Source organism: Ictalurus punctatus, chromosome 2, assembly GCF_001660625.3.
Source record: "Ictalurus punctatus breed USDA103 chromosome 2, Coco_2.0, whole genome shotgun sequence".
In the NCBI taxonomy this organism is placed as follows: Eukaryota; Metazoa; Chordata; class Actinopteri; order Siluriformes; family Ictaluridae; genus Ictalurus; species Ictalurus punctatus.
The window spans coordinates 18,383,703-18,407,665 of record NC_030417.2 but is presented as its reverse complement, the minus strand read 5'-3'; the positions used below and the strand labels follow the sequence as shown (position 1 = coordinate 18,407,665).

Genomic DNA, 23,963 nt, shown 5'->3' with positions numbered 1-23,963 from the left:
AAAGAGTTCAGCGTGAGAACAGTACTCTTTGTCTGGGCCTGCAGCTACACACTCTTCCTGATCTGACTTATCGCAGCAAGAACACATTAGCCACGCATGGATTGAGTCCAGGAAGCCTTGAGAACTGAACTTTCAGTCTTCGGAAGTCAGGAAACACAGATGTAATTAAATAATGAGTATGAATAATGCTTAGAATAATATTTATTGTCTTAGAAATGGCCTTAATAAAACTTTTGATTTTAGACTAGTCACCAAATATTTTTGTGTTTGTTTGAGCCTAGAAGAGATTTAAGGACTTGATTATATCTTTGAATAATGAATGTTATACGAATGATGGAGTTAGATTAAGCATAGCTCATGAAATAAATAATCATTTATGATAAAATGTGTCATTTATATAATCATGAGGGAAGTATTTAGGATGATTGATTTTGAACATTTAATACGAGGAAATATTTAACGGTTTAGGTCTATTATGAATATTAATATATTGATATAATAAAGGATCTCTGACCTCTAGTGTTATACACCCAGAAAAAGAGATGCTAAAGGCTACCTTGTTGCTTGGGTGATGTTTGTTTTCCTTTTATTGTAAAAATTATTTAAAAATAATTGGTTGTACAGGTGGAAGGATCAGAAATAAAAAAGATTCTCTGCCTCAAATAAAGTGGCTTTATCAAAAATGCCCTTTTTAAAATATTATTTATTTGTTTGTTTGTTTGTAAAATAAACCAGCACTGGGGTTAATGTGGTCCATGAGAGTAAACAGGTTGACAATGCCTTGTCTAGGTTTTGCATTTTGTACCTGAAGTGTGCATGTTTCATTTAGGAAGAAATAAGTATAGGAAGTATAGGAATTATACTCCACTTTACACACACAAAAATGTACCTTATGTTTAGGCCTTGTAAACTCTAGGCTGAGCTTCAAACCTTCACTGTCTAACTGAAACACACACTGACGTGTTGCGTACCAGTACAGATTGATACTCTCTCCTCAGGATCCTGCCTCACAACTGTGTAGGATTTAGAACAGTGGTGTTCGGGATAAACTCCAGTTAAGTTCATGTGAGGCTTCATGGCTCTTTGTGAAAGCTGCTGCCTTTCATTACTCAGGTTGATGCTTTGATCCTGGTCTTGCTTCTTTGTTGCTTATCAGACATCAGGGCTGCTTTCAGATGATAAATGTGCGCCAAAAAAAAAAAAAAACACCACCACCTGCTTTCAGCAAGTTCCACTAGTGGCACATAGTGCCATGTTCCTCTAGTGGGGTTAGTGATGGTGTGAGTGGTGCTGGTGCTCAGGGTTTGTGTCCCTGCTGTGGCTGAGAGTCTGCATGAAGAAATGTGTGTGGTTATGCTAATCTGGATAACACTTTAAATAGTTTAGTAATGTACTTTTAAAAGCTATATACAGCTACTAATGTTTCAGATCAGGATGAAAAAGGTAGTGAGAAAGCAGCATTGATACAAAAAATGCTCATCAGCTAATGATCAGAGACAATGCACAAATTGCTCTTAAACCATGTCACATCATAAACTCTTTATTTGTAGGTGAAAATATGACATTTAAACAAGTGCAGTAGTTGATGGTAATTGTGTGTAAAATTATGTTTAAATCTTTAATAGAAAAAAAATTTCAGCTTTCAGACCATTTCTCTCTTTATCTCTCTCGCTTTCTCTTTGAGCTCCAGCTCTGAAAACAACTTTCATGCTCTGGCCTTTTGCGCATACAGCTTAACAAATTTTAAGTAACATAAAACATGGTAGACGTTTGTGTTACACCCCTCACGTCACATCATTCTTACTTTGGAATATAATCGCTGGATCTCCTGGTCTCCAAAAGACTTAAACGTGGCGAGTACATGATGTACACGAAGACAAAGGGAATACACATACATTTGATCTAGGAACAAGAAAAAATGAGCCTGGAGATTTATATATCTCGATCTCAATCTCCTGATCGGTGTAGTCAAAACTTACTGAGAAAAGGATAGGGATAAAACAGGATGCCTGTTCTCGTGTGTTAGTGAGTGCGTGTGTGTGTGTGTGTGTGTGTGTGTGTGTGTGTATGTGTGTGTTTGTGTGTGTGTGTGTGTTAAAGTAGTGTAAATATGTTCTGTGTCTGATCCCAGTCCTGATGTTGCAGGATGTGGTGGTGTCAGGGGTGAACACACACCCTTCTTACAGCTTATCATCCAGGACCACTACACACACACACACACACAAAAAAAAAAAGGAGAGAACATGATCAGCCTCATACTGGTTGTTACGATCAAAGAGGTTGTGTCCTATTTTTATGTATTTCTAGTTACATTCAATAACAACTTCCTGTTATGACTTACGTTATAGCAGTGATGATCATCCGAGGGGTATTCCAGAAAGCAGGTTATGTGACTTACCTGGGTAAGTTTACTCGAGGTTAACGGATAGCCTCAACTTTCGGTTCCAAAAACGTAGGTAACTTTCAGGGTATGCAAGTTGCCATAGCAACTTACTCGCCGAACATAACCTGGTCCAAAACTTGAGGTTATCTTTTAACTCTGAGTAAACTTTCCTGGGTAAGGGTTAGCCTAACCCTAGCTACCTCTCATGATATAAGTGGCTTGGTAAAATGTATGTGTAGCATATTAGTACTTAGACTGGAATACCCCCGGGTAAGACTGCATGCCCATATCCTGTACATGAAAAGCGTACATATGAGTACAATAATTACTTTTGCAACTGCAAATCGAATGTGCCGTTTCTCCAATCTGTCACATTTCATCATGGTTTTCTTTGGAATGAAGCCAAGGTGTGGCTGCTGCTTGGTTGGAATGAAAACCTGCACCCACACTGGCCCTTTGCAGCACTTTGCAGACTGGAAACCCTGCTCTAGACACTTTATTTGTGGAATTGCAATAAAGTCTTTCGTCACACTTTGAAACGTGTCAGTCTCATCCATCTCCAGCCCACACCACCCTTCCAACCAACCCACAACCTTAATATCAATCTTGTTCTTATGTTCGAGAAACCCCAAATCTCAAACCTCCTGTCTTGATGACCTTTAAAGTTACAGCTTTACCTCAGGCTGTTTTTACAAAGCTCTGACACTGGAAACAAATGTCTCCTGTCAAACGCATCACTTCAAACAATTACACATCTTCTTAACCGAATATGTGGTGTGTATTATAGGATATAAAGTGTAATCAATGTGTGTAACTACAAAGTTTACTAATGTCTGGATATGTTAATAAGGTATAATCTGGTGTGTATAGCCAACAGTTAGAATTATTAGTGGGAAGCATTATCTAAATCCATAGTATACTTGTTGATCAAGTTATATTCTAAGTGTGTATTGAGTTAGATGAATTCTGTGTCTTACTGAAAAGTAGGCCGTATTGATTTCCGTGTCAGTCCGTACCTCTCTGCACAGCGAGCATAATCTAAAACTATAAAAACACTTTCTAACAAGTGACATTCTAAGTGTGTACATTGAGAACCTTGTGTTTGTCTAAAGCAATGTCACTATGTGGCAATAAAAAAAAGCAATTAGACACATACCAGAACTGGTTTTTCAAACAAAGCCCCCTAAGCTTGCAAATCAGTGTCAAAAGAAAAGTTAAGACTTCCAGGAGGAAGAGACTTCCAAGAGGCTGAGACTATAGGGTGAATTATGGGACAAAGTAAAAAACCCTGGTCTGGTAAAACTTTTAAAGAAAATATAACTGACAACGCATGCACCACATATATAAGGTATCATATGGATATGAATAATTAGTTAAGGCAATGGAGATTGGGTGTTTCTGGAAATAAAAGGTGAATGCCCCGCCTAGGGATAATTTTACTGCTTCAGAGAGGTATATAAAGACATGTTTGTGTATGTATAATTCGGACCTTCTGCAGACTGTCTCACTTTATTGTTTCAATAAAGTTTATTTACTTTTTGATATCTACTAACCCTCTGTCTCTGAAGTTTTTGACTTAGGCTAGAAAGATTGTTTTCCACGACAGTATCTGCTGTACACATCCCTGTGAATGAGCAGTTACTATAGAAATAAATGTATTCAAATGTGTTTAATATCAACCTGTCATCTGCTTTATCATCTGAGATGATGATCTAGAAACTTGTGACCAATCAGAATACAGAATTCAACACCACTTTAGTATAATATGATGTGAAAGAGTGTACCTGCTGGTTGTTTATTGGTTAAATTGCAACACGTGACCTGTAGCTAGCAGAAGACAAAGTAATATGAAATATTGCTTAGTAAAATAGCAAAAAGGTATAATCTTTAATAAATATTATATAAATCACATGCGTGTGCCTTATAATTTGTGAAGTTATTTGGATTAAGTAAAAGACACAGACTGAAGCAGATCTCTATGTAATCGGTGACACTAAACCAACATACATCTAATCAGATTGTTCAGGGACGTGTAGTTTTTGCAGGCAGCAGTTTGGCGTGTTCAGACACGAGCAAAAATGCTCACGCGCCAACACACACACACACACACACACACAGTGGTGGTCTGATTTAAGGATAACACAATATAGGTCAATGATGGGTTTGTGTTTCACTCAGCTCCAGTTCTGCAATCCTTTCTTTTCTTTTTCTTACTGTACTGATTAATTTTCTATACCAGTATTGCAGCTGCACGTCACGGGTTTATCTGAATGCACATGTTCTAATACCTATCGTTTCTACAGTAACAGTTTTATTTAAAGGTTTCTGTAAGTAGATGCTTAAAATTTATGGAAGGAGTCTCCAGTGTTGGTGCTTTATATTAGTCAGAGGTAAAGTGGTACCTTTTCAACGTCACAATAGAGGAGATTATGCTTTGCGGTTTCTCTGTAACATGACAAGCTCTGTTTTTTTCCTATCTAGTTAACTTCAAGAGATAAAAATGAGAAGCTGGTGAGGGAATGACTGTTTATAGCTGCTATAACGTAAGTGAGAAGTGGACTGGTTTAGTTGATGGGTAACATTAATGGTATACTAATAATTAAAGCCCGGCACCTCACCCTTTTTGGAGGGAATGTCGTTGACTGAGTCGACCACGTGGATGGTGCCTGTGGCTGAGGCTTCACCCATGGCGTTATTGACATGACACTCGTAAGTGCCTGCTGTATCCTTGGTCAGTGGAAAGATCTGAAACACACAGTTATCCATCTTCAATACATACCATATTTTGCCTTTCTTCATCATGTGTTCGAAAAAGACTGCTGATGTAGGAATACACTTTTTTCATTTCAAAACCTTCAAAGGAAAAATAGATCCGAGCTCAAAATTCGCACATTCTAACAAAACATTTTCACATTCAAACACCCTCGCATTCACTACTTTACCCCTCACATTCAAGCAATACACTCACAAAACATTCAGCTTCACTACTTTAGCTCTTTCATTCATATAATACATTTGCACTAAACAGTCTCAAATGTACTACTTTACCACTCACATTCGCACACACTCACATTCACACCACTTACATTTCCACAAAACTCTCAAAATGCTTTCACAATCACGTATTATTATTATTATCATTATTATACATTCATATAAACCCACACATTTTGCTACTTTACCTTTTTCATTCACACAAAACACACTCCCATTTACACAAGTCATAACTTTGCAATTATACAAAAAGCATTCACACAAAATATCGTAAATCATTCACACTCGCTATTTTTTATATTTCACAAACAAGTCTTGAATTCACATATTGAACTTGTGTGGTGGTTAATGTGAAAGTGTTTTCTCATTTTCTGCATAGGAGAACAGAAGTCTGGGTAATTGCGGCAGCAACAGAAATGATAAGAACTAAAATAAAACAGACTTTTGTGGAGATCAGTATGTGTCATGGCATCAACTGTGGACAAATTTAAAACCACAGGAAAATCATATGCAACATGACTTAAAACAGACCCAGGTTGTACGTCAACAGGAAGCCATTTTTTTTTTCAAATGCATTGTTTCTAGCCCAGTAAATAAGGCTAAAACAGGAAATCCTCCAGACATCACTGCTCATAAACAATAAATAAGGAATTTCTTCTATATAAAAATACATGGCAAACATGTTTCCTTCCTAATGTTCAACAATTGAAAATTTGATCAGTATAAGATTTGTTGTATAATCCACAACAATTATGATTGATTATCAACGTTGTAGGAAATGATACAGACTAATATAGACTCACCAGCACCCATCCGGTGACCTCGTGCTTCTCGGGGCCTCCCCTCATCTGGATGGCGAGGTTGTCTTGGTCTCCTGGGAGCAGCTGAGACTTCTTGTTATTGTCCGTGATCTATGAAATGATGTGTATGATGTATCATTCTTTAACAGATTTTTAAAAAAATGCAGGCAGTTGTTGTGGTTTAACAGGAATAAAACACTCGCTGTTATAGGAAATTAATCAACTTTGAGGTGACTCGGATTCACCCTGGTGTTGACTGTTTTCCTAGAACAGCACATCCTGGAGTGTTTATTTATTTATCTCACTGAATAAAGCTTCCTTTACATCTCCTGATCCATATATTTGTGCACTTCCACCATAAAATTGGCAAATTAATCATAATAACTGTCTGTGTTGTTTTTAATGAAATAAGTAAATACAAATGTAATGTTTTTTTCTTCTATTTGTGACCTGTTACGCAGGAATTGTCTTAAAGCTCTCTCCGTTGTTTGTTTATTGCCACAGATACACTCTATTTTGTTTTGGCTGATCACTAAAATGCCTCCTCATTCAGGACACCTCCAGAAAACTGGGCAATACATCACTGAGGATGTGTGTGTGTGTGTGTTTTGTCGAAAAGGATGCATACCATTATGAATAACGCCATATGGAAACAATACAGCCGGAAAACAAGGGAGGAATTCGGGAGAGGAAGCATAACATCAAACAGCTCTCAAAGCTGTATAACTTCAGAGCAAACATCCTCAACAGAAATCACTCGGCTCTTAGAGTAAAACCTTGACTTCCTGTTCACTAACATCCCCAATATACAGGCTGACATATACAAATGACTGAGCAAACATCCTAATGATAAAACTAGCATTATACAGAACGCGCTAATCCACAGATACATATTTTCAAGGTCTAAACTAGCATTAGAGTAAACAGGGACATTTTAAACTAGCATTAGATTCAATAGGCTCATTTTAAACTAGCATTACAGTAAACATGCTAAGCATAAACTAGCACTTTAAACTAGCACATCATTTAACAATAAGGGGTGAAGTAGTGTTAATATAAATAATTTGTCCACTGTTTTTATTTTATCCCAGGTAGTAATTTGATGTTGGCCAAATCTTCATGATCGTCCAGTGAAATGCTCTCCCTACTGTCTATGTCCAGCCTCTGGGGGGCGGGCCTTGCTCTACAGTAGCAGCTTGGTGGCAGTAAACATGGTTTGTCACTGTTTTTGGCTGGCTGTCTTACCGCACACTATTCCCTTCAAAACGTTTCCCTCTTCCTCAGACTAAGCAAGAACACGATTCTGAGTAAAAGTTAAACTCTTCGTAGTTATCTATATTTAGCTAGCGCTATCGATATTACTGTCAGGTTTGTTTATATTTGGCGAGAGTTTGGCATATTTCAAACACTATTGTTTTTTGTCAATATTGTTAAGTCAGTCAAACAATTCAACATGTCATCACTCTGACTTCAGAAGGAAACACGTCAACATACCGAACCAATTCACTGCCGACAGTAAAGTTGGCAAAATGTCTGTTGGCCCCAAAAAATTTATGTTGGTCCATTGTCATTTATTTGTAATGTTTATTTTAGTTTTTTTCTAGAGACCTACTGGGTGTGTTTAAGGATGTTACCTTCCTCCAGGTGAGCACCGGGGTGGGGACGCCGATGGCCTCGCAGCTGAGGAATATCTGAGCACCGGTGACGTTCCAGACCTCACCCGGACCCGTAACGATCACAGGAGCTGAGAGAGGAGAGAAAAAAAAGTGTGAAATCTAAAAAATCTGTTGTGACACGCAGGTCATGTGGTGTGTGTTTATTCATGAATCCTAATACCATCTGAAAGGATGTAATATCAGACATTTCTGCTCAGGGATACGGACTTTGAGCTGGCTTGCTCTGTGTGTGTGTGTGTGTGTGTGAGTGAGTGAGACATAACACTTGGGCGGCTGTAGCTCAGGTGGTAGAGCGGGTTGTCCACTAATCTTAGGGTTGGCAATTCGATTCGTGGCCCACATGACTCCAAATGCCAAAGTGTCCTTGGGCAAGACACTGAACCCCAAGTTGCTCCCGATGGCAAGTTAGAGCCTTGCATGGCAGCTCTGCTACCATTGGTGTATGAGTGTGTATGTGAATGGGTGAATGAGACACAATGTAAAGCACTTTGGATAAAAGCACTATATAAGTGCAGACCGTTACATTAGCCCTCTTAACCTTTTCTATGGCACTGATGTCAATCACTGTGACTCATTTCTGTGCAATCTGCTGAATTTGTAAATTCAGGACTGTCCACTGTGGACAGAATATTGTGATTATATTGTGATCAGTTGACCAATCTGAGCTGAGAATCATGCATACATTAAAAAAAATTATTTTGCACACCTTGAGGGACAGGGACAGAGAATGTAGCAAGGGAGGGATCGACTGTTTGTAGTCCTGGAGCCTTAGAGACTCTCTGATGAGGATAGAGCTCAAATGTTTAATTTTCTTTCAATTATTACAAATCTGGCTCTCACTCTGGACTAAATAAAGAGAGGGAACTTCCAATGTCTGTTTACTGAAGAAGCTACTCATAACTGTGTTCAGAAAATGTTCTAAATCAGGAGTTAGAATGCGAGAAGGCGTGGCCATTTTTTAAAATTATTTTTAAAACAATTTTTACCCATTTGGGTTTTTTGAAAATCCAATTTTATATTTTATTTTAAATAATCTTATTTAATTAAAACAATAAAAACGCACCAAATATATTTCACAGCTATATCATTTCATGAATAAATAATTGTGATGATTTTAAATTTAAAAAGTAAAAAAATAAAAAAAAAAAATAAAGAGTGTGTGTGTGTGGGGGGAGGGGGTGTTGGGGGAATCACAGTGTAAATTTTATAACATTTGTAACTAATAACAAAGTTTAGGTTTTTTTCATTCTAACATTTTTGCTGAATTTTTACATTAAATGTTTTTTTTTATTTTTCTTAGTCCTGAGTTAATTTTAATAACTTAATTTCAATTAAAGATTTTCTGTCTGAATTTCTATCAAGTGATTTAATAGCTCTACTTTTAAAGGTTAAGATAAAGTAAAAAGAAAAAAAAAGAAAAAAACAAATTAAACGAAAAAGGCTCATGAAATATATATATATATATATATATATATATATATATATATATATATATATATATATATATATATATATATTAAATGATCATCTTAATTAAAAACTCTCCTTTTATAGAAATGTCTTTAAAAGTTAAATAAAAAGTGCAATGAAATGAAAGAAAGGAAAAAAAAACACATTGACAATAAAACACGAGTTACATGTCACCGATAACACTTTTTAATGAATATTTTCTTATGTAGGTTATTATCTACACTCACTCCACTGCTCATTAGTTTTGGCCCCCTCACCTTTGGTACACTTGCCCTTGTTGTGGACTTTAATGCCGGTTTTGCCCTGACGCTCGGCGGACGCACTGGCCGCTCGCAGCTCACACACACTCCTGTACTCCACACCGTCCGAGCCGCACACCTCGTAGTTACCGTTTTTGCACACGCACACTCCCGGCTCGGTCTTCTTCTTCAGCTTTTTCTTGTCCTCCTGGGCTTTAACGCACTCGAGACCGCTCGCGCACCGTGTAACCGCAGCACCGCGCGCCCCGCACGGCTCTCCCGGTCCGGCGGCGCACAGCTCGCAGCAGCCGCACGCGTCCATCACCCGGAACGCGCAGCCCGTAGAGGGCAGCGCGGCGCACGAGCTCGGGTCACAGGGCCCGCAGGAGCGTAGGGCGTGCGTGACAGTAGCGGCGGTCAGCGCCGGGAGAATTATAACCCACAGCATCATGAGACAGAGAACCTGAACACGAGCGCGTCGCTGCACTGATTCTGGGGGTATTGATGGAGTTGAGACCTAGAGCCAGAGTTAACTCCGCCCCCCGTAGACAAGCCCACTTTCAACATCGTTCCAAATTTACACAGCTACATGAAGGACCTACTGTGGATATTAAAAGTCTACACACCGCTGTTAAAATGGCAGAGTTTTTGTGAAGTAAAAGAATGACACTAAGATAAATCATGTCAGAACTTTTCCCACATTCATTGTGACATTACAAAGTATACAAATAAATTCAAATACAATCAGAAACTTTTTGTGAAAAAAAGGGGAAAAAAAACCCCAAACCAAAAACATACAATATCCTAGTTGCATAAGTGTGCACATCCCTAAACTAATACTTTGTTGAACTACCTTTTGATTTTATTACACCGCTCTGTATTTTTGGCTAAGAGTCGATCAGTGTGATACATCTTGACCTGGCAATATTTTCCCACTCTTTCTTGCAAAAACATTCTACACCTTTCAAATTGTATGGGCATCTCCTGTGCACAGCCTGCTTCAGGTCACCTCATAGATTTTTAGTTCGGATTCAGGTCTGTGCTCTGGCTAGATCATTCAAAACATTGATCATCTTCTGGTAAAGCCGTTCCTTTGTTGATTTGGATGTTTGCTTTGGGTCGTTGTCGAGCTGAAAGGTGAAATTCCTTTTCATCTTTAGCTTACTAGCAGACACCTGAAGGGTTTGCACGAATATCAGCTGGTATTTGTAGTTATTCATGATTCCCTCCACCTTGAAAAAAAGCCCCAGTTTTGGCTGAAGAAAAGCCGCCCTAAAGCATGATGCTGCCACCACCATGCTTCACCGTGGGTATGGTGTACCTTTGTTGACGTGCTTTCTTAAGCACTAAACAAACCTTTTGTAATTATGGAATTATTATACCTTTTGGAATTGGCCTCATCAGACCAGAACACAGTTCTCCACGTGGTTTGGCATGATTTAGTTGGGCTTGGATGTTTGTTTTTTTTGTGAGAGAGGGCTTCCGTCTAACCACCCTACCCCATATCCCAGACATGTGAAGAATATGAAAGGATGTTGTCAGATGCAGAGAGTAATCAGTACTTGGCAGATATTCCTACAGCACCTTTAATGTTGCCGTTGGTCCCTTGGCAGCCTCCCTGGTAAGATTTTTCTTGTCCTTTTATACAGTTTGGAGAAATGTCCTGTTCAAGGTTATGGCACTGTGGTGCTCCATTTTCTCCACTTGTTGATGAGGGCCTTCAGAGTTCCATAGCACATCTAATGTTTTGGACATTTTTTAAACTTAAACTATCTTTCAACAAGTGAGATAATGTACATGCTTTGTCAGTTCTTTGCAGACCATGGCCTCAGCAGTCAGATGAAACCAAAAAGATGTGGAAAGAAATTCAGAAACAGCTGATCATTATTTGGGGTTAATCGGAATAATTTTCTTAATTTTCCCTAAAAAATAGAAAATATCATATTTATGAAATGAGCGCAGCCTGAACTCGGGAACTTTTCCTCCCATTTTTCATCCAACTTTCGAATTTCAATAACATGATAATTTTTGGTCATTTGGCATGTTCATTTTCTAGGCAAAATAAACGTCTTGTCAGTGATAATGCAAAAATACCCCCCCCCCAAAAAAAAACAAACAAACAAAAAACAAACAAACAAAAAAACAACAAAACAACAACAACACTGTCCCGAAAAAAACCCACTTGATGGCATGCTGCCTTCCTGTCCTCCTTGGATGTTTGTGCATACAAGTTTGGAGGTTGTGATTACACACTTTTATATGGTTGACTGCAATGATTACTGTTATAGACACGCCCCCTGTCATAGCGTTTAAGTGCATTCACCCCATACTTACGATACTGAGTAATTAACACAACTTGAAACCACTTCGTAATCACGACATCCGAACTCGTACACACGAACTTCCTAGGAGGAATTGAAGGTAGCACAAATTTCAAATTTGAAAATGAATTTCACGTTTAAGTATCTATGATTTCAATTCAACAATTCCAAATTAATTACAAGTATAATGCATTTCTGAAGAGGATTCAATCTCTCTATTAATTCATAATTTTGGATTCAACTTCAAAACAACATCTGGAAGGGTGAAAATTGTGAAAAGTTACAGAAGATCATGGATGTGGGATTCTGTCCAGCCAAGATTTACAGGAGGAAAAATGTTTCTCTCATGTTTTAATATAGCAGATAACAAAAAACATTTTAACATGATCCTAACCTCTGAAAACATTTTAGCTCATTTATTATTTATTATTATCTTATCTATCCATCCATCTACGATGAATTTAAAAATGAAAATTTATTCCCAAAATGCAAAACAAAAAGTTTAGATAAAGTTTAAAATTAAAACTTAGATAAACTAAAAAAAAAACTTTTCAAAATCCTTTTCCACTGATAATTTTCACAACTAAAGCAAAAGAAAGAAGAGGACAGTGAAGAGAAGAGAGTTTACCCCCACACAAAGTTAACAGGATGGTTTAGGAGTCTTTTATAAATATTTCTACCTCCACACCAAAACTATGCATTCCAGAAATTCTTGTCTTTATGTTTACAGTTTGCTTTTCACAAACGTCCTCCAAGTTGTCCCGGAGAAGAGGAGATAGATGGTGAACGACATTCTGCCAAATCTGACCAGTGATGTTTTGTTTAGTTTATTTAATGTATTTAGCCACGAAGGCAGCAGCGATGTCCCTGTAGGGAGTGTGAGAGTCCGAGTGCGAAGGTGGGATTCGGCAGAGAGCGCGGAAACGTGGAGAACGTAGGAGGAGGTTGTGACCTAGACCGATGCAGCTGGAACTGAACCAATACAGTGCCATGGACTAGAGTAGAAAAAGAAAGAGGGAGAAAGAGAAACAGATTTAAAAAAAATACATTTTACAAGTAAAAAAGTGCCTGGATAATCCTACATTCACACGAGCAAGCGACAAAGCGACTGGCGATCATTAATTTCTACGTACCTGAGCAACATGGAGCTGCGATTCAGCGACAAAATGACATTTAAATAGAAATGTTCTCAATTCTTTGGAAATTAAAAAAGTCAAACGAATGATTCCACAGACCAATCCTATGGTGCGCGTGGTCTGACATTTCTTCAGTTCCACACTCACAACTTTAGTTCCTACATCTTCTTCTAAGTATAGAAGAAATTGTGGTTCATCAGTCCCTCAAGGATTTTGTGATCGTAGAAATTAATGCAAAATCAATCAAACTACGTAATATATTTGGAGGAGCTTGCGATTTTTCAAAAATCCACAGATTTGGATCAAGACGCGTCATGTGACGTTATCACAACGCACATTCAGTCAAAGCCCTCATCGATTCACGTGCGTCAGACACGAGTACAGCTTAAAGATCTCATTTACCTACAAACATCACTGTGAAAGAACAATTTCGTGCGATTCAAGTCGTTTTCAAGTTAAATCACAAATTTAACACAGAATCAAGCATTTTTGTCTGCAATAATCACAAAAAAACTCAGCAGTCCTGTACAGAATGTTTCATGTTATCAGGTCACATACGATATCTAATTAGAGCATACAATAATAAAGAAAAATAAAGCTCGGAAGGACGAATCAGAGATCAGTGGTGCTTCGGGTGAGTGTCCATAGCTAGTACAGTTAGCTTGAACTGGCCACGCCCCTAAAAAGTAACTACAACAGCAGTCACTTTTGGGAGCGTGGCCAGTTCAAGCTAACTGACTACAACCCATAAGAGACAAACTACAAGCTACACTTGTTACTTGGTCATGTGAACGCAGCAGGGTAAGACATGATTCCAAAAAAAACAAAAAAATTAAACCCAGATTATCTCAAACTGATTAGAACGAATAACACTCATCAAAAGGACGTAAGAAAGAATGTATTCTGATATAAAGCAAACATCCTGCTAACTAACAGGCTAATTCACAGTTAGCATTCAAGAAATTAACACATTCAGCTAGAACAGGCTACACTGGTGCAAAATACGACAACTAGTTCTACGTAGTAATGCGCTAACTTTACGCCGAGTTGTCAACGTCTACGGTTTGGTCCTAGGGTTTTTTCCCACGTTTTTTAACCAGGAGGTGCCTGAAAATGACAAATGTATATTTTTACGTAGATTTTATTTCACATGAATGAACTCAAAACATTCTCCATTTACATTCACGGCATCTTTTGAAGCAAGAGATTACTAATGTGAAATGGAGGAAAGGGGGCGGGGTTAATATCATAGAGATCGAAACATCTTCGCGATTGTCAGTCATCCCAGATTTATATGCCGAGCTGCTGTTTTTTGATTTTTACTGAGGTGGTGGTGGTGGGGCACTCTTTTTTGCGTATTTTTGAGTAATAACTCGTAGCAGCGGAGAACGGCGTTAAAAGTTTGTACGCAAAACGCGTAAAATACGATAGGACTGATTTTGTTAAAACTGCGGACATTCTTAAAAACACACTAACGGCACTAACTAAACATGATGTCTAGCGTTTGCGAATGTGACACAAACCTGAGACGAGTGTTGATATTTGTTGCTGACTTTGGCCGCTACACGACTGAACGCTTTAGTCATAACACGAAAGTAGAACGATAACGTAACCTAGAATATAGACAAATGTTTCAGGTGTATCAGACATATCGCATGCCTTCTCCCAGGTACGAGATCTTTCTCCTGCTTTCTCGAGAAGGGGAAATCAGTCTGAGCATCTCTGCTTGTACTCGCCTCTGTTATGTAACAGTACTTATGATTTGTGATGAAGACATAACAGTGTCAGCAAAGATGAAACAGAAAGACAGATAGATAGGAGGAAGTGTGGTGCACAGGGGTTTGATGCATAGGGCTTTGATACCCAAGCATCTGGCATCCATGTTAGATATTTTTTAAAGAATGCATTATAATATAACATTTAATAAACATTGCAGTATGATGTCACTGGTAATAAAAGATGCACTGATCCTGATATAATGTCAATATCAAAGCTCCGCATATCGACTGATACATGAACTACTGAAACTACTGATACTGAAACTCATACGATTTTTTTCGATAGTGAAGCACTGACATAAAAATTGTATGGTTTTAGGAAACATAGAACTGACATTGCAGTAAAATAACAAAAAACCCAAATACTCCTGAGGTGCGCTTGGTGGTCGTGTAAAAATGATCTACAATTGCCTCATAATTATACGTACGTAACAAATGTAAAACGTGTTGTTATTTAACACATTAAAACACGTAATCGTTGATACGTTAATAAGTATTCTGTAAGACATCTAACATTTTACACGTTCTGAAAAAGTCTCCAGTGTCAAAGGTAAAGGTTTCCTGTTTATATCTACTTAATAGCTAATGTAAGAGATTGTTTCATGGGCGTTCCAGAATATTAAATGTAACTATAAATAGATTATGATGTATAAGTTTTATTTTGCACCAAAATATATTTGATGCATCTCCATGTTTTTACTTTAATAAAGAAATAATTCACCATTTCTGCTTACTTGAGATTTCTTTCAGCGATTACAAAGAATGACTCAGCTACTTTGTGTAAAAATATGGAAACTGTCAGTCATCACCACATCGGTTCACAGTGGTTCGGACCAAAATCCATCCGATTTCTTATTCGTTATAGCATTGCTACATCCTTTATTGTCCTCCACACACACACACACACACACACACACACACACACACACACACACACGACTGATCACTCACTGAAGGGACGGTGGCGGCTAAAGGAATCATGACTAGAGAGAGTCCTCTGATGAAGTTGGTCACGTACTTCTGGAACTTTGACTGTTCGAGCTTGCTCAGGGCATATACCTGCCAAAAACCACGACAAACACACGCGTGCATGTGACATCAGAGCATTTTATTCATAATTACATACTATAAAACCATAATACTTGTACAAACACCTAAACATTCAAAACTAATAAATACAAACCCTGTTCATTTCATGTATCATATTTGTATATGATACAGTGTATAGTTTGATGTCATAACCATTTTTATCTTCACAAATTTTTGTTTTCTATTTTATTTTTGTTAACATCTTTAATGTTCCAAGTTAAACACACACTGACATTTACTATGCTATGGCAATAAAAAAAAGAGACAAAAACAGGAATAGGGAACTCCCACCCTTCTTTGAGCTCTATTGTTTATTGAAAGTGTGTGTGTGTGTGTGTGTGTGTGTGTGTGTGTGTGTGTGTGTGTGTGTGTGTGAGTGTGTGTGAGTGTGTGTGAGTGTGTGAGAGAGAGAGAGAGAGAGAGAGAGAGAGAGAGAGAGAGAGATCTCCTCTTGTCCCTATGAGACACTTTTTCCTCCATTACAGAAAAACACAAAGGAAGACAACACCCCCCAAAAAACCCTTCAAAAAACTATTAAACAATGACATTAAAAGAAAATAATAATTATATAATTATAATAAATACATGATTAAATTCACAATAAATCATGACCTTAATGGTTTATAATTTAGAAGTATAAATCTAAGAAATCTATATAGCAATCATTATATTGATACACACACACACACACACACACACACACACCCTTGATGTGGTTCTCACCTCAGTGATGAGCAGGTTGATGAGACCCAGAGACACGGGGATGATCCAGGTGGAGTCCGGTACCGTGAGGTCCGGAAACCAGAGAGTGCCACCTGCTGCCAGCTCATGCTGCAATCCTACACACACAACACACACACACTCATATGTTTAGATTTCATTCCTACAAATCTCAAAGAATGGCAAAAAATTTGAAAAGCCCTAAGCACACTTATACACAGAATTAGGTTCAGTATTTAAAATGGCCGAGTGGACGAAAGCGGAATGTTCCAGATGTTAGTCAAGGTTTAGCCTGACAAGAAAAGTAAGCCGAGCTACAAGAAATCACTAGGCATTGTAGTGCCTCAATTTTACAGTGGTGCATTATGGGTAAATGCACAATCCAAGGAATACAATTTATCCTCAGATAATTTGGCCAAGACTACAAAATGGCCGCCGTGGTGAAAAGGCATATGTGAGAAAGATGAAAAAGATGGGGGGGGGGGATTATTGCCACCCACTGTACTTTAAATTGAAGGAAATTTATTATACTTTACGCCACAGATAAATCCCAGAGGAGGTGATTTACCAGACAGGATGTGTTCCAAACCCACGCTGATGTTACGCAGGGCGAGAGAGACGCACACCCACATGGGCAACTGCACCCAGACTAGCAAACTGGCCTTGAACGGGTGGCAGTTGTCCCTCACGTACAGCTCAGACACGATCCGCCGCAGATTCTTCTTAAAATGGTACCTGTATAGCAACAAAATCTGAAATATAACTTGTTCACGAAATGCAGTATAAATCTAAATGTATTTTATGCACAATTCATTCATTTTATGCACAATATTTCTGATCGGACGTTCTGACCTGATTTGAATTCTCATGGTTAACCTCAGTTAGCTAAACACTACATGCGAAAGTAATTATTAGCTAGCATTAGTTCTTATGGTTGAATTTAGTTATTCGATTTATATAATGCAACCTGACAGACAGTGTAGGTAATTACTAGCTAGCATTCTGATAGTTACATTTATGTAGCAAACACAGCACAGCCTGACAGACTGCGTAATTACTACCTAGAATGAGTTAGAAGCTCGCTAACATGACCTGACAGACAGTGCAATTTATAATACCTAGCTAACTATGTTAGCCAGTTTACTCTTTGATTTAAAAGCTAATCATATTCAAAATTGCTGCTTACCTGCACGTTTTCTCGGACCAGCCCTTCTCCTTGGCCCTGATGGAGATCTCATAGCGTAGCCGTTGTGCTAAATCTGTTATTTCCTTCTGCAAGGCTTCGATCTGGCTGAGAAAAAGACGATCCTGTAGTTATTCGCGACCTATATTACTGATCCGGAATCAGCTCACAAGTACCCACTTCTAGTGCAAAGACAGCGATAAAATACAAAAATATCACTGATCTGAATTCAGCTCAATGACATGTTTATTAGAGCGCTTGCTAAGTCACAAAACACTTAGCCAAGCACTGATCCCAGATCAGCACTACCAGCTCAACGATATAAAATGACATCAATTTTATGACAACAGCAACTGTACTTTCTTTAATAATATGAAAGAATGTATTACAATGTCCAAGAAAAGATCTACAAGGCGAAAAAAAAACAGATTAACAGCATTATCCTGAGAAATGTGACCCATGACTCTTGAGCGCTTTTTGAACGATGGCCAAGAGCGAGAGATTAAAAACAGCAACGGTGGCGTGGGAAAATAGAAGAGCTTCTGGGAACAGCATGATTGTGAGAACACAGGCATAAACACAGATTCTTCTGTGAAGCATTTTATGATGCATGAAAAAAAAAAAAAAATCAAGAAAGAGTCTTGAACACAAACAGTGCAGATGTGTAGGACAAGAAGGAGATAAACCTCTTATTCACAGATGGTCAGAGCTGTGAGCTTGACCTGTTTACTTCACTCAAGCACAGATATTCATAAACATGCGAGGGAGGGAAAGAAACAATTTTCTACAAAACATGGAGGATGACATCGCTAAATACAGTGAACGAGTCAAATTAGAGAGAGGTACAAAAAATGTCCAAAACATTAGATGTGCTATGGAACTCTGAAGGCCCTCATCAACAAGTGGAGAAAATGGAGCACCACAGTGCCATAACCTTGAACAGGACATTTCTCCAAACTGTATAAAAGGACAAGAAAAATCTTACCAGGGAGGCTGCCAAGGGACCAACGGCAACATTAAAGGTGCTGTAGGAATATCTGCCAAGTACTGATTACTCTCTGCATCTGACAACATCCTTTCATATTCTTCACATGTCTGGGATATGGGGTAGGGTGGTTAGACGGAAGCCCTCTCTCACAAAAACAAAACAAAACATCCAAGCCCAACTAAATCATGCCAAACCACGTGGAGAACTGTGTTCTGGTCTGATGAGGCCAATTCCAAAAGATATAATAATTCCATAATTACAAAAGGTTTGTTTGGTGCATAAGAAAGCACGTCACCAAAGGAACACCGTACCCACGGTGAAGCATGGTGGTGGCAGCATCATGCTTTAGGGCGGCTTTTCTTCAGCCAGAACTGGGGCTTTTTTTCAAGGTGGAGGGAATCATGAATAACTACAAATACCAGCTGATATTCGTGCAAACCCTTCAGGTGTCTGCTAGTAAGCTAAAGATGAAAAGGAATTTCACCTTTCAGCTCGACAACGACCCAAAGCAAACATCCAAATCAACAAAGGAACGGCTTTACCAGAAGATGATCAATGTTTTGAATGATCTAGCCAGAGCACAGACCTGAATCCGAACTAAAAATCTATGAGGTGACCTGAAGCAGGCTGTGCACAGGAGATGCCCATACAATTTGAAAGATGTAGAATGTTTTTGCAAGAAAGAGTGGGAAAATATTGCCAGGTCAAGATGTATCACACTGATCAACTCTTAGCCAAAAAGACAAAGCAGTGTAATAAAATCTACCGCCACAGTGCCTCTGTAGAAGGTGGTGGTAGTCTGGCTCTCTTCAGTTTCCTGGGGAAGTGGAGACGTTGTTGTGCCTTCTTGACTGTAGAGTTTGTGTTGAGAGACCATGTGAGGTCATCAGAGAGGTGCACACCAAGAAATTTGGTGCTCCTATGCTAAAATCCTGCGATCCTACTAAAATCTACAACCATCTTTTTTTTTTTTGTTCTACATTAAGAGACAGGTTGTTTTCACTGCACCATCTCACCAGTTTCTCCACTTCCTCTCTGTATGATGTTTCATCATTTTCACTGATAAGGCCCACCATAAGCGAAATTGATATGATTGGATTCAGACTTGGCAGAACAGTCATGGGAGAGCAGCGTGAACAGAAGTGGGCTGAGTACACAGCCCTGGGGGGCACCTGTGCTCAGCATGATGGTGCCTGATGTTCTGCTGCCAATGCACACTATCTGTGGTCTCTCTGTCAGAAAGTCGAGAATCCAATTACAGATTGAGGTGTCAAGGCCCAGGAGGAGGAATTTCTTATAAAGTGCCCTTAGTGTCCTTAGTGTCCAGGTGTGATAGAGCTGAGTGCAGCGAGTGTGAGATGATGTCGTCGGTGGAGAGGTTGGGGCGGTATGCAAACTGGAGTGGGTCCAGTGAGGCAGTGAGGACGGATTTGATGCATCTCATGACTAGTCGTTTGAAGCACTTCACCATAATAGGAGTCAGTGCCACAGGGCGATAATCATTTAGACATGTCACAGTTGACTTCTTTAGCACTGGGATGATGGTATTTTTTTTTTTAAAGCTTATGGGGACTACAGCTTGGCTCAGGGAGAGGTTGAAAATGTCTATGAGGACATCTGCCAGCTGATTAGCACAGTCCTTGAGCATGCACCCTGGTATGCTATCTGGGCTTGCAGCTTTGTGTGGGTTAACTCTGGACAGGATGCTTCTCACGTCAGCCGAGTCCAGACAGAGTACCTGCTCCTTGGGGGGAGTGGTACTTACATGCTGGTTTGTCATTTAGAGCTTCAAACCGTGTATAGCAGTTGCTGAGCGTGTCAGGAAGGTGTGTGTCACTAACATTGGCCTGTGGTGTAATTCTGTAGTCTGTTAATGCCTGGATGCCCTGCTACATGTGCCTGGTGTCTCTGGTATCACAGAAGTTTTTGGTAATCCTCTGTGCATACTGGTGTTTAGCTTTCTTGATGGCCCAGGAAAGCTCAGCCCTTACTTTCCTGAGAGCCACTCCATCTGACCGACCTGAAGGCAGTGTCTCGTACCCTCAGCAGGGTGCGGACTTAACCCTTAAAGCTTAACTCAGCCACAGCTTCTGGTTGGCTCGTGTGGTGGTGTGCTTCACAACAGTGATCTCATCAATGCACTTCTCTATGTACTCAGTCACAGAGTCAGTGTATTCATCTATGCATGTGTGCTAGTCATAGGTAGCTGCTTCCTTGTACATGTTCCAGTCTCTGCTTTCCAAGCAGTCCTGCAGGGCTGAAATGGCTCCTTCTAATGAAATGGCCAGATTCTTATGGTTCTGTGAGTTGGCTTGGAGCATTTCCGCAGTGGTTTGTACACTGGGAGTAGTATAACACAAAGATGATCTGAGAAGCCAAGGAGGGGGTGGGGTATGGCCTTGTATGCCGCACAGATGTTGGTGTAAACTAAATCCAGCATATTATCTCCTCTTGTGGCAAAGTTCACATGCTGTTAGAACTTGGGCACTACAGACTTTAGGTTGGCATGGTTAAAGTTGCCGGCGACAATGAGAAAACCATCAGGATGGGCTGTTTATTGCTCACTAATGGCACCGTAGAAAAGGATATTAAGATATATGCAGTTATTATGCATGCAACATTTGTTTTCTTTCTTTTATAAAGCTGATCCTAATTTCCTTTCTTTTTTTGTGCTACTGTAACTAAATAAAAGCTCACCTCCAAGTAGAAATGAGAACTCTAGAAATGAGAAAAACAGGATTTAACAAAAAGACAAAATTGAGATTATGTTACTAATATAGTGTGCGTGTCTTGTGATATCTTTAAGCAAAGTAATGAGCTCGAGATCTGTCACGGTTACATTTAAAAGTGCAATTGTGATTTTATTTCTTTCTTTCTCGTACAAATATCCTAGAAAATACGTAAAAACGTGATAAGAAATAATGGTTTAAGCAGTGTCCTGAGCAGAAGTTTATTAAGGTGCTGAGTAAAAAATGTTTGGAAAACTGACTCCTGGTTGGAATGCTTGTTTGTGTTTGGATACGCCTCTCGTCAGTCATTTAATACATGACAGGCCACTGTAGATCTTGGGGGCAGAGCTACAGTGTACTTTTAACCAAAATAAATTGTTGATCACAATTCTATCAAAATACCAACAGAAATCTTTTTGAAACCTGTTTTGACCAATGCGTAAAAAATGCATCATGCAGGTCGAGATCCTATAAAGCAAGTGTTTAGTAAGTACACGAGACAAGACCTTTGCGATGATAGCGGCCTGGTAGATGGCGAGCGGCAGAGTGACGACAGTGCGCAGTGCCAGCGTAGTGCAGATGATCCCCGCCCACCACGGCAGCATCGTCGTCTGCTGGCTGGAGATCAGGAGCTGCTCGGTGAAGTGGACAGGAGCAGAATCCGCCACGCTCTCGTACCACCCGGAACTGGTCGTGCTCACACGCCGCACACAGTGCAGGTACAAAGCTGGCACGAGCGTGACGCCTCTGGAGCTGAGAGAGGGAGCAGGTCGGGGTGTTGAGTCTGTCCTGAACACGACCTGGGAGATGCATCTCACCTGGGGGTTTCTTGTCCTCTGGATGCCATGGAAACCTGACCTTAAAGATCCAGGAATGGAGAGTTTCAACCATGCCATGGTCGAGAGCCTGAGAGAAACATGACAAATATATGGCGTTAAAACAAAACTAACATGACAGGCCATTAATAAGAGGAGAACTGCAACAAATAATCGAGAAACATGACAAAAAGATTAAATACTACTACTACTACTACTAATAATAATAATTGTCTGAGACAAATTTCTTTATCACTTAGGTGGTCTAGGTTATAAAGCACACTATACCATGCACTACATTACATCACCATAAGTAGCTAAACTAAATCAATAACAGTATTTAAACTAGTTGATAAACACTATGGTTTAATTTTATTTAACATCAACAACATATATATTTTTAAAAATATTTTTGCTATTTAGTAGGGCTGAACAAAATGACAATATAATAATGATACTACGATCAATTATATGTTAATATATTTTACTGAAACATTTGAAATATATTGTGATTAATATACAAAAATATATATCTTTATATATTAACTTATTGACAAATTGAGTGGAAGCAGCTAATTAGATACAAATCCTAAAATATTGAAATGTTCATCTGTTAAATTTCTTTTCCTTTTCAGGGTTAAACAAGCATATTTATATAATAATAATAATAATAATAATAATAATAATAATAATAAGGCTTTCATTAAACTGAACATTAAATAAATCATCAAGCAGTTTGTGACAAATATCGACCCACCCCTTGTTTTTAAAACTTTTATTTTAATCAATTAATCAGAAAGAATGTTCATAAGATTAACTGATTATGCAAATGGTTGATATTTTGATAAAACAAGAAATTCGATAAGAATAAAATACAATAAAATACTCTAGCACAAATACATCGTTTTAATAAGCAACGCAGCTTGGTTATTATTATTTATTTACAATTACAAAACTAAAAGGCAAAGTGCATCTTGCAAACTCAGTGAGATTCACAGACAGCCTGTTAACCCAAACCTCACACTCCAAATACATTCTTCTCCCTGAAATATCTCTAATATTTAAAACAAGCGCCGTCCAGAATGAACTGAGCTAGCTCTAAAATGCTGACTACGCTAAACAAACCGGAGCAATCCTCACCTTCCGACGTTATTCCACATCTTATACAAAACACGAGATCATATTCTCTAATAATTTAATAAACAGCACATTATTATCTACCAACAGTTGACACTTTAGCCCGGTAAATGTCAGTGCAGCATGACAGGTCGGCGCACAGATATGACGCAATTTGTGTGAGCCTACTTACATTACTGACGCTTCCGCTTTGTTCTACTGTTGTTATAGTGAGAGGACGAACTTCCAATCAAAAAAGGCGCGTGTGATGCATTAGCCAACCCTAGAGCAGGAGGCGGGGAAAATGTCTTCTTTTCATTTATTGACAATTTGATTTAATTTAATGTAACTTTTATACAGCCATAGCGTTCATGCGAATGATTCAAGCGACTAATATTAGTGTACAGAACATTTTTAATCGTTTGTGTAAATATAGACAGTGTTAAAATAAATAAATAAAATAAGAACACATCGCCACCTGCTGGACACAAACATTCTTTCATTGGTTACGTAAATTTATTGACAA

The 23,963-nt window shown here is 38.8% G+C and overlaps 2 protein-coding genes across 3 annotated transcripts; both read right to left on the bottom strand.

Moving 5' to 3' along the window:
• Positions 1-1,524: 1,524 nt before the first annotated feature.
• On the bottom strand, positions 1,525-10,073 carry igfbp7 (insulin-like growth factor binding protein 7). The gene is made up of 5 exons (XM_017492053.3): positions 9,581-10,073; positions 7,812-7,921; positions 6,181-6,288; positions 5,002-5,128; positions 1,525-2,203 (listed from the first exon to the last, which is right to left on the bottom strand). The coding sequence occupies exons 1-5, from the start codon at positions 10,011-10,013 to the stop codon at positions 2,181-2,183; spliced, it is 801 nt and encodes a 266-aa protein (XP_017347542.1). The 5' UTR covers positions 10,014-10,073; the 3' UTR covers positions 1,525-2,180.
• A 173-nt stretch (positions 10,074-10,246) lies between these two features.
• Positions 10,247-23,619, bottom strand: LOC108278588 (cytochrome c oxidase assembly protein COX18, mitochondrial). 2 transcript variants are annotated; one of them, XM_017492036.3, is made up of 7 exons: positions 23,462-23,619; positions 22,013-22,412; positions 17,793-17,893; positions 17,175-17,341; positions 16,610-16,725; positions 15,749-15,856; positions 10,247-12,878 (listed from the first exon to the last, which is right to left on the bottom strand). In XM_017492036.3, exons 1-7 carry the CDS (start codon positions 23,479-23,481, stop codon positions 12,711-12,713), a joined length of 1,080 nt encoding a protein of 359 aa, XP_017347525.1. In that variant the 5' UTR covers positions 23,482-23,619; the 3' UTR covers positions 10,247-12,710. The 2 variants fall into 2 exon arrangements, with proteins under 2 accessions (XP_017347525.1, XP_017347534.1); XM_017492045.3 differs by lacking the exon at positions 15,749-15,856.
• Positions 23,620-23,963: the final 344 nt, after the last annotated feature.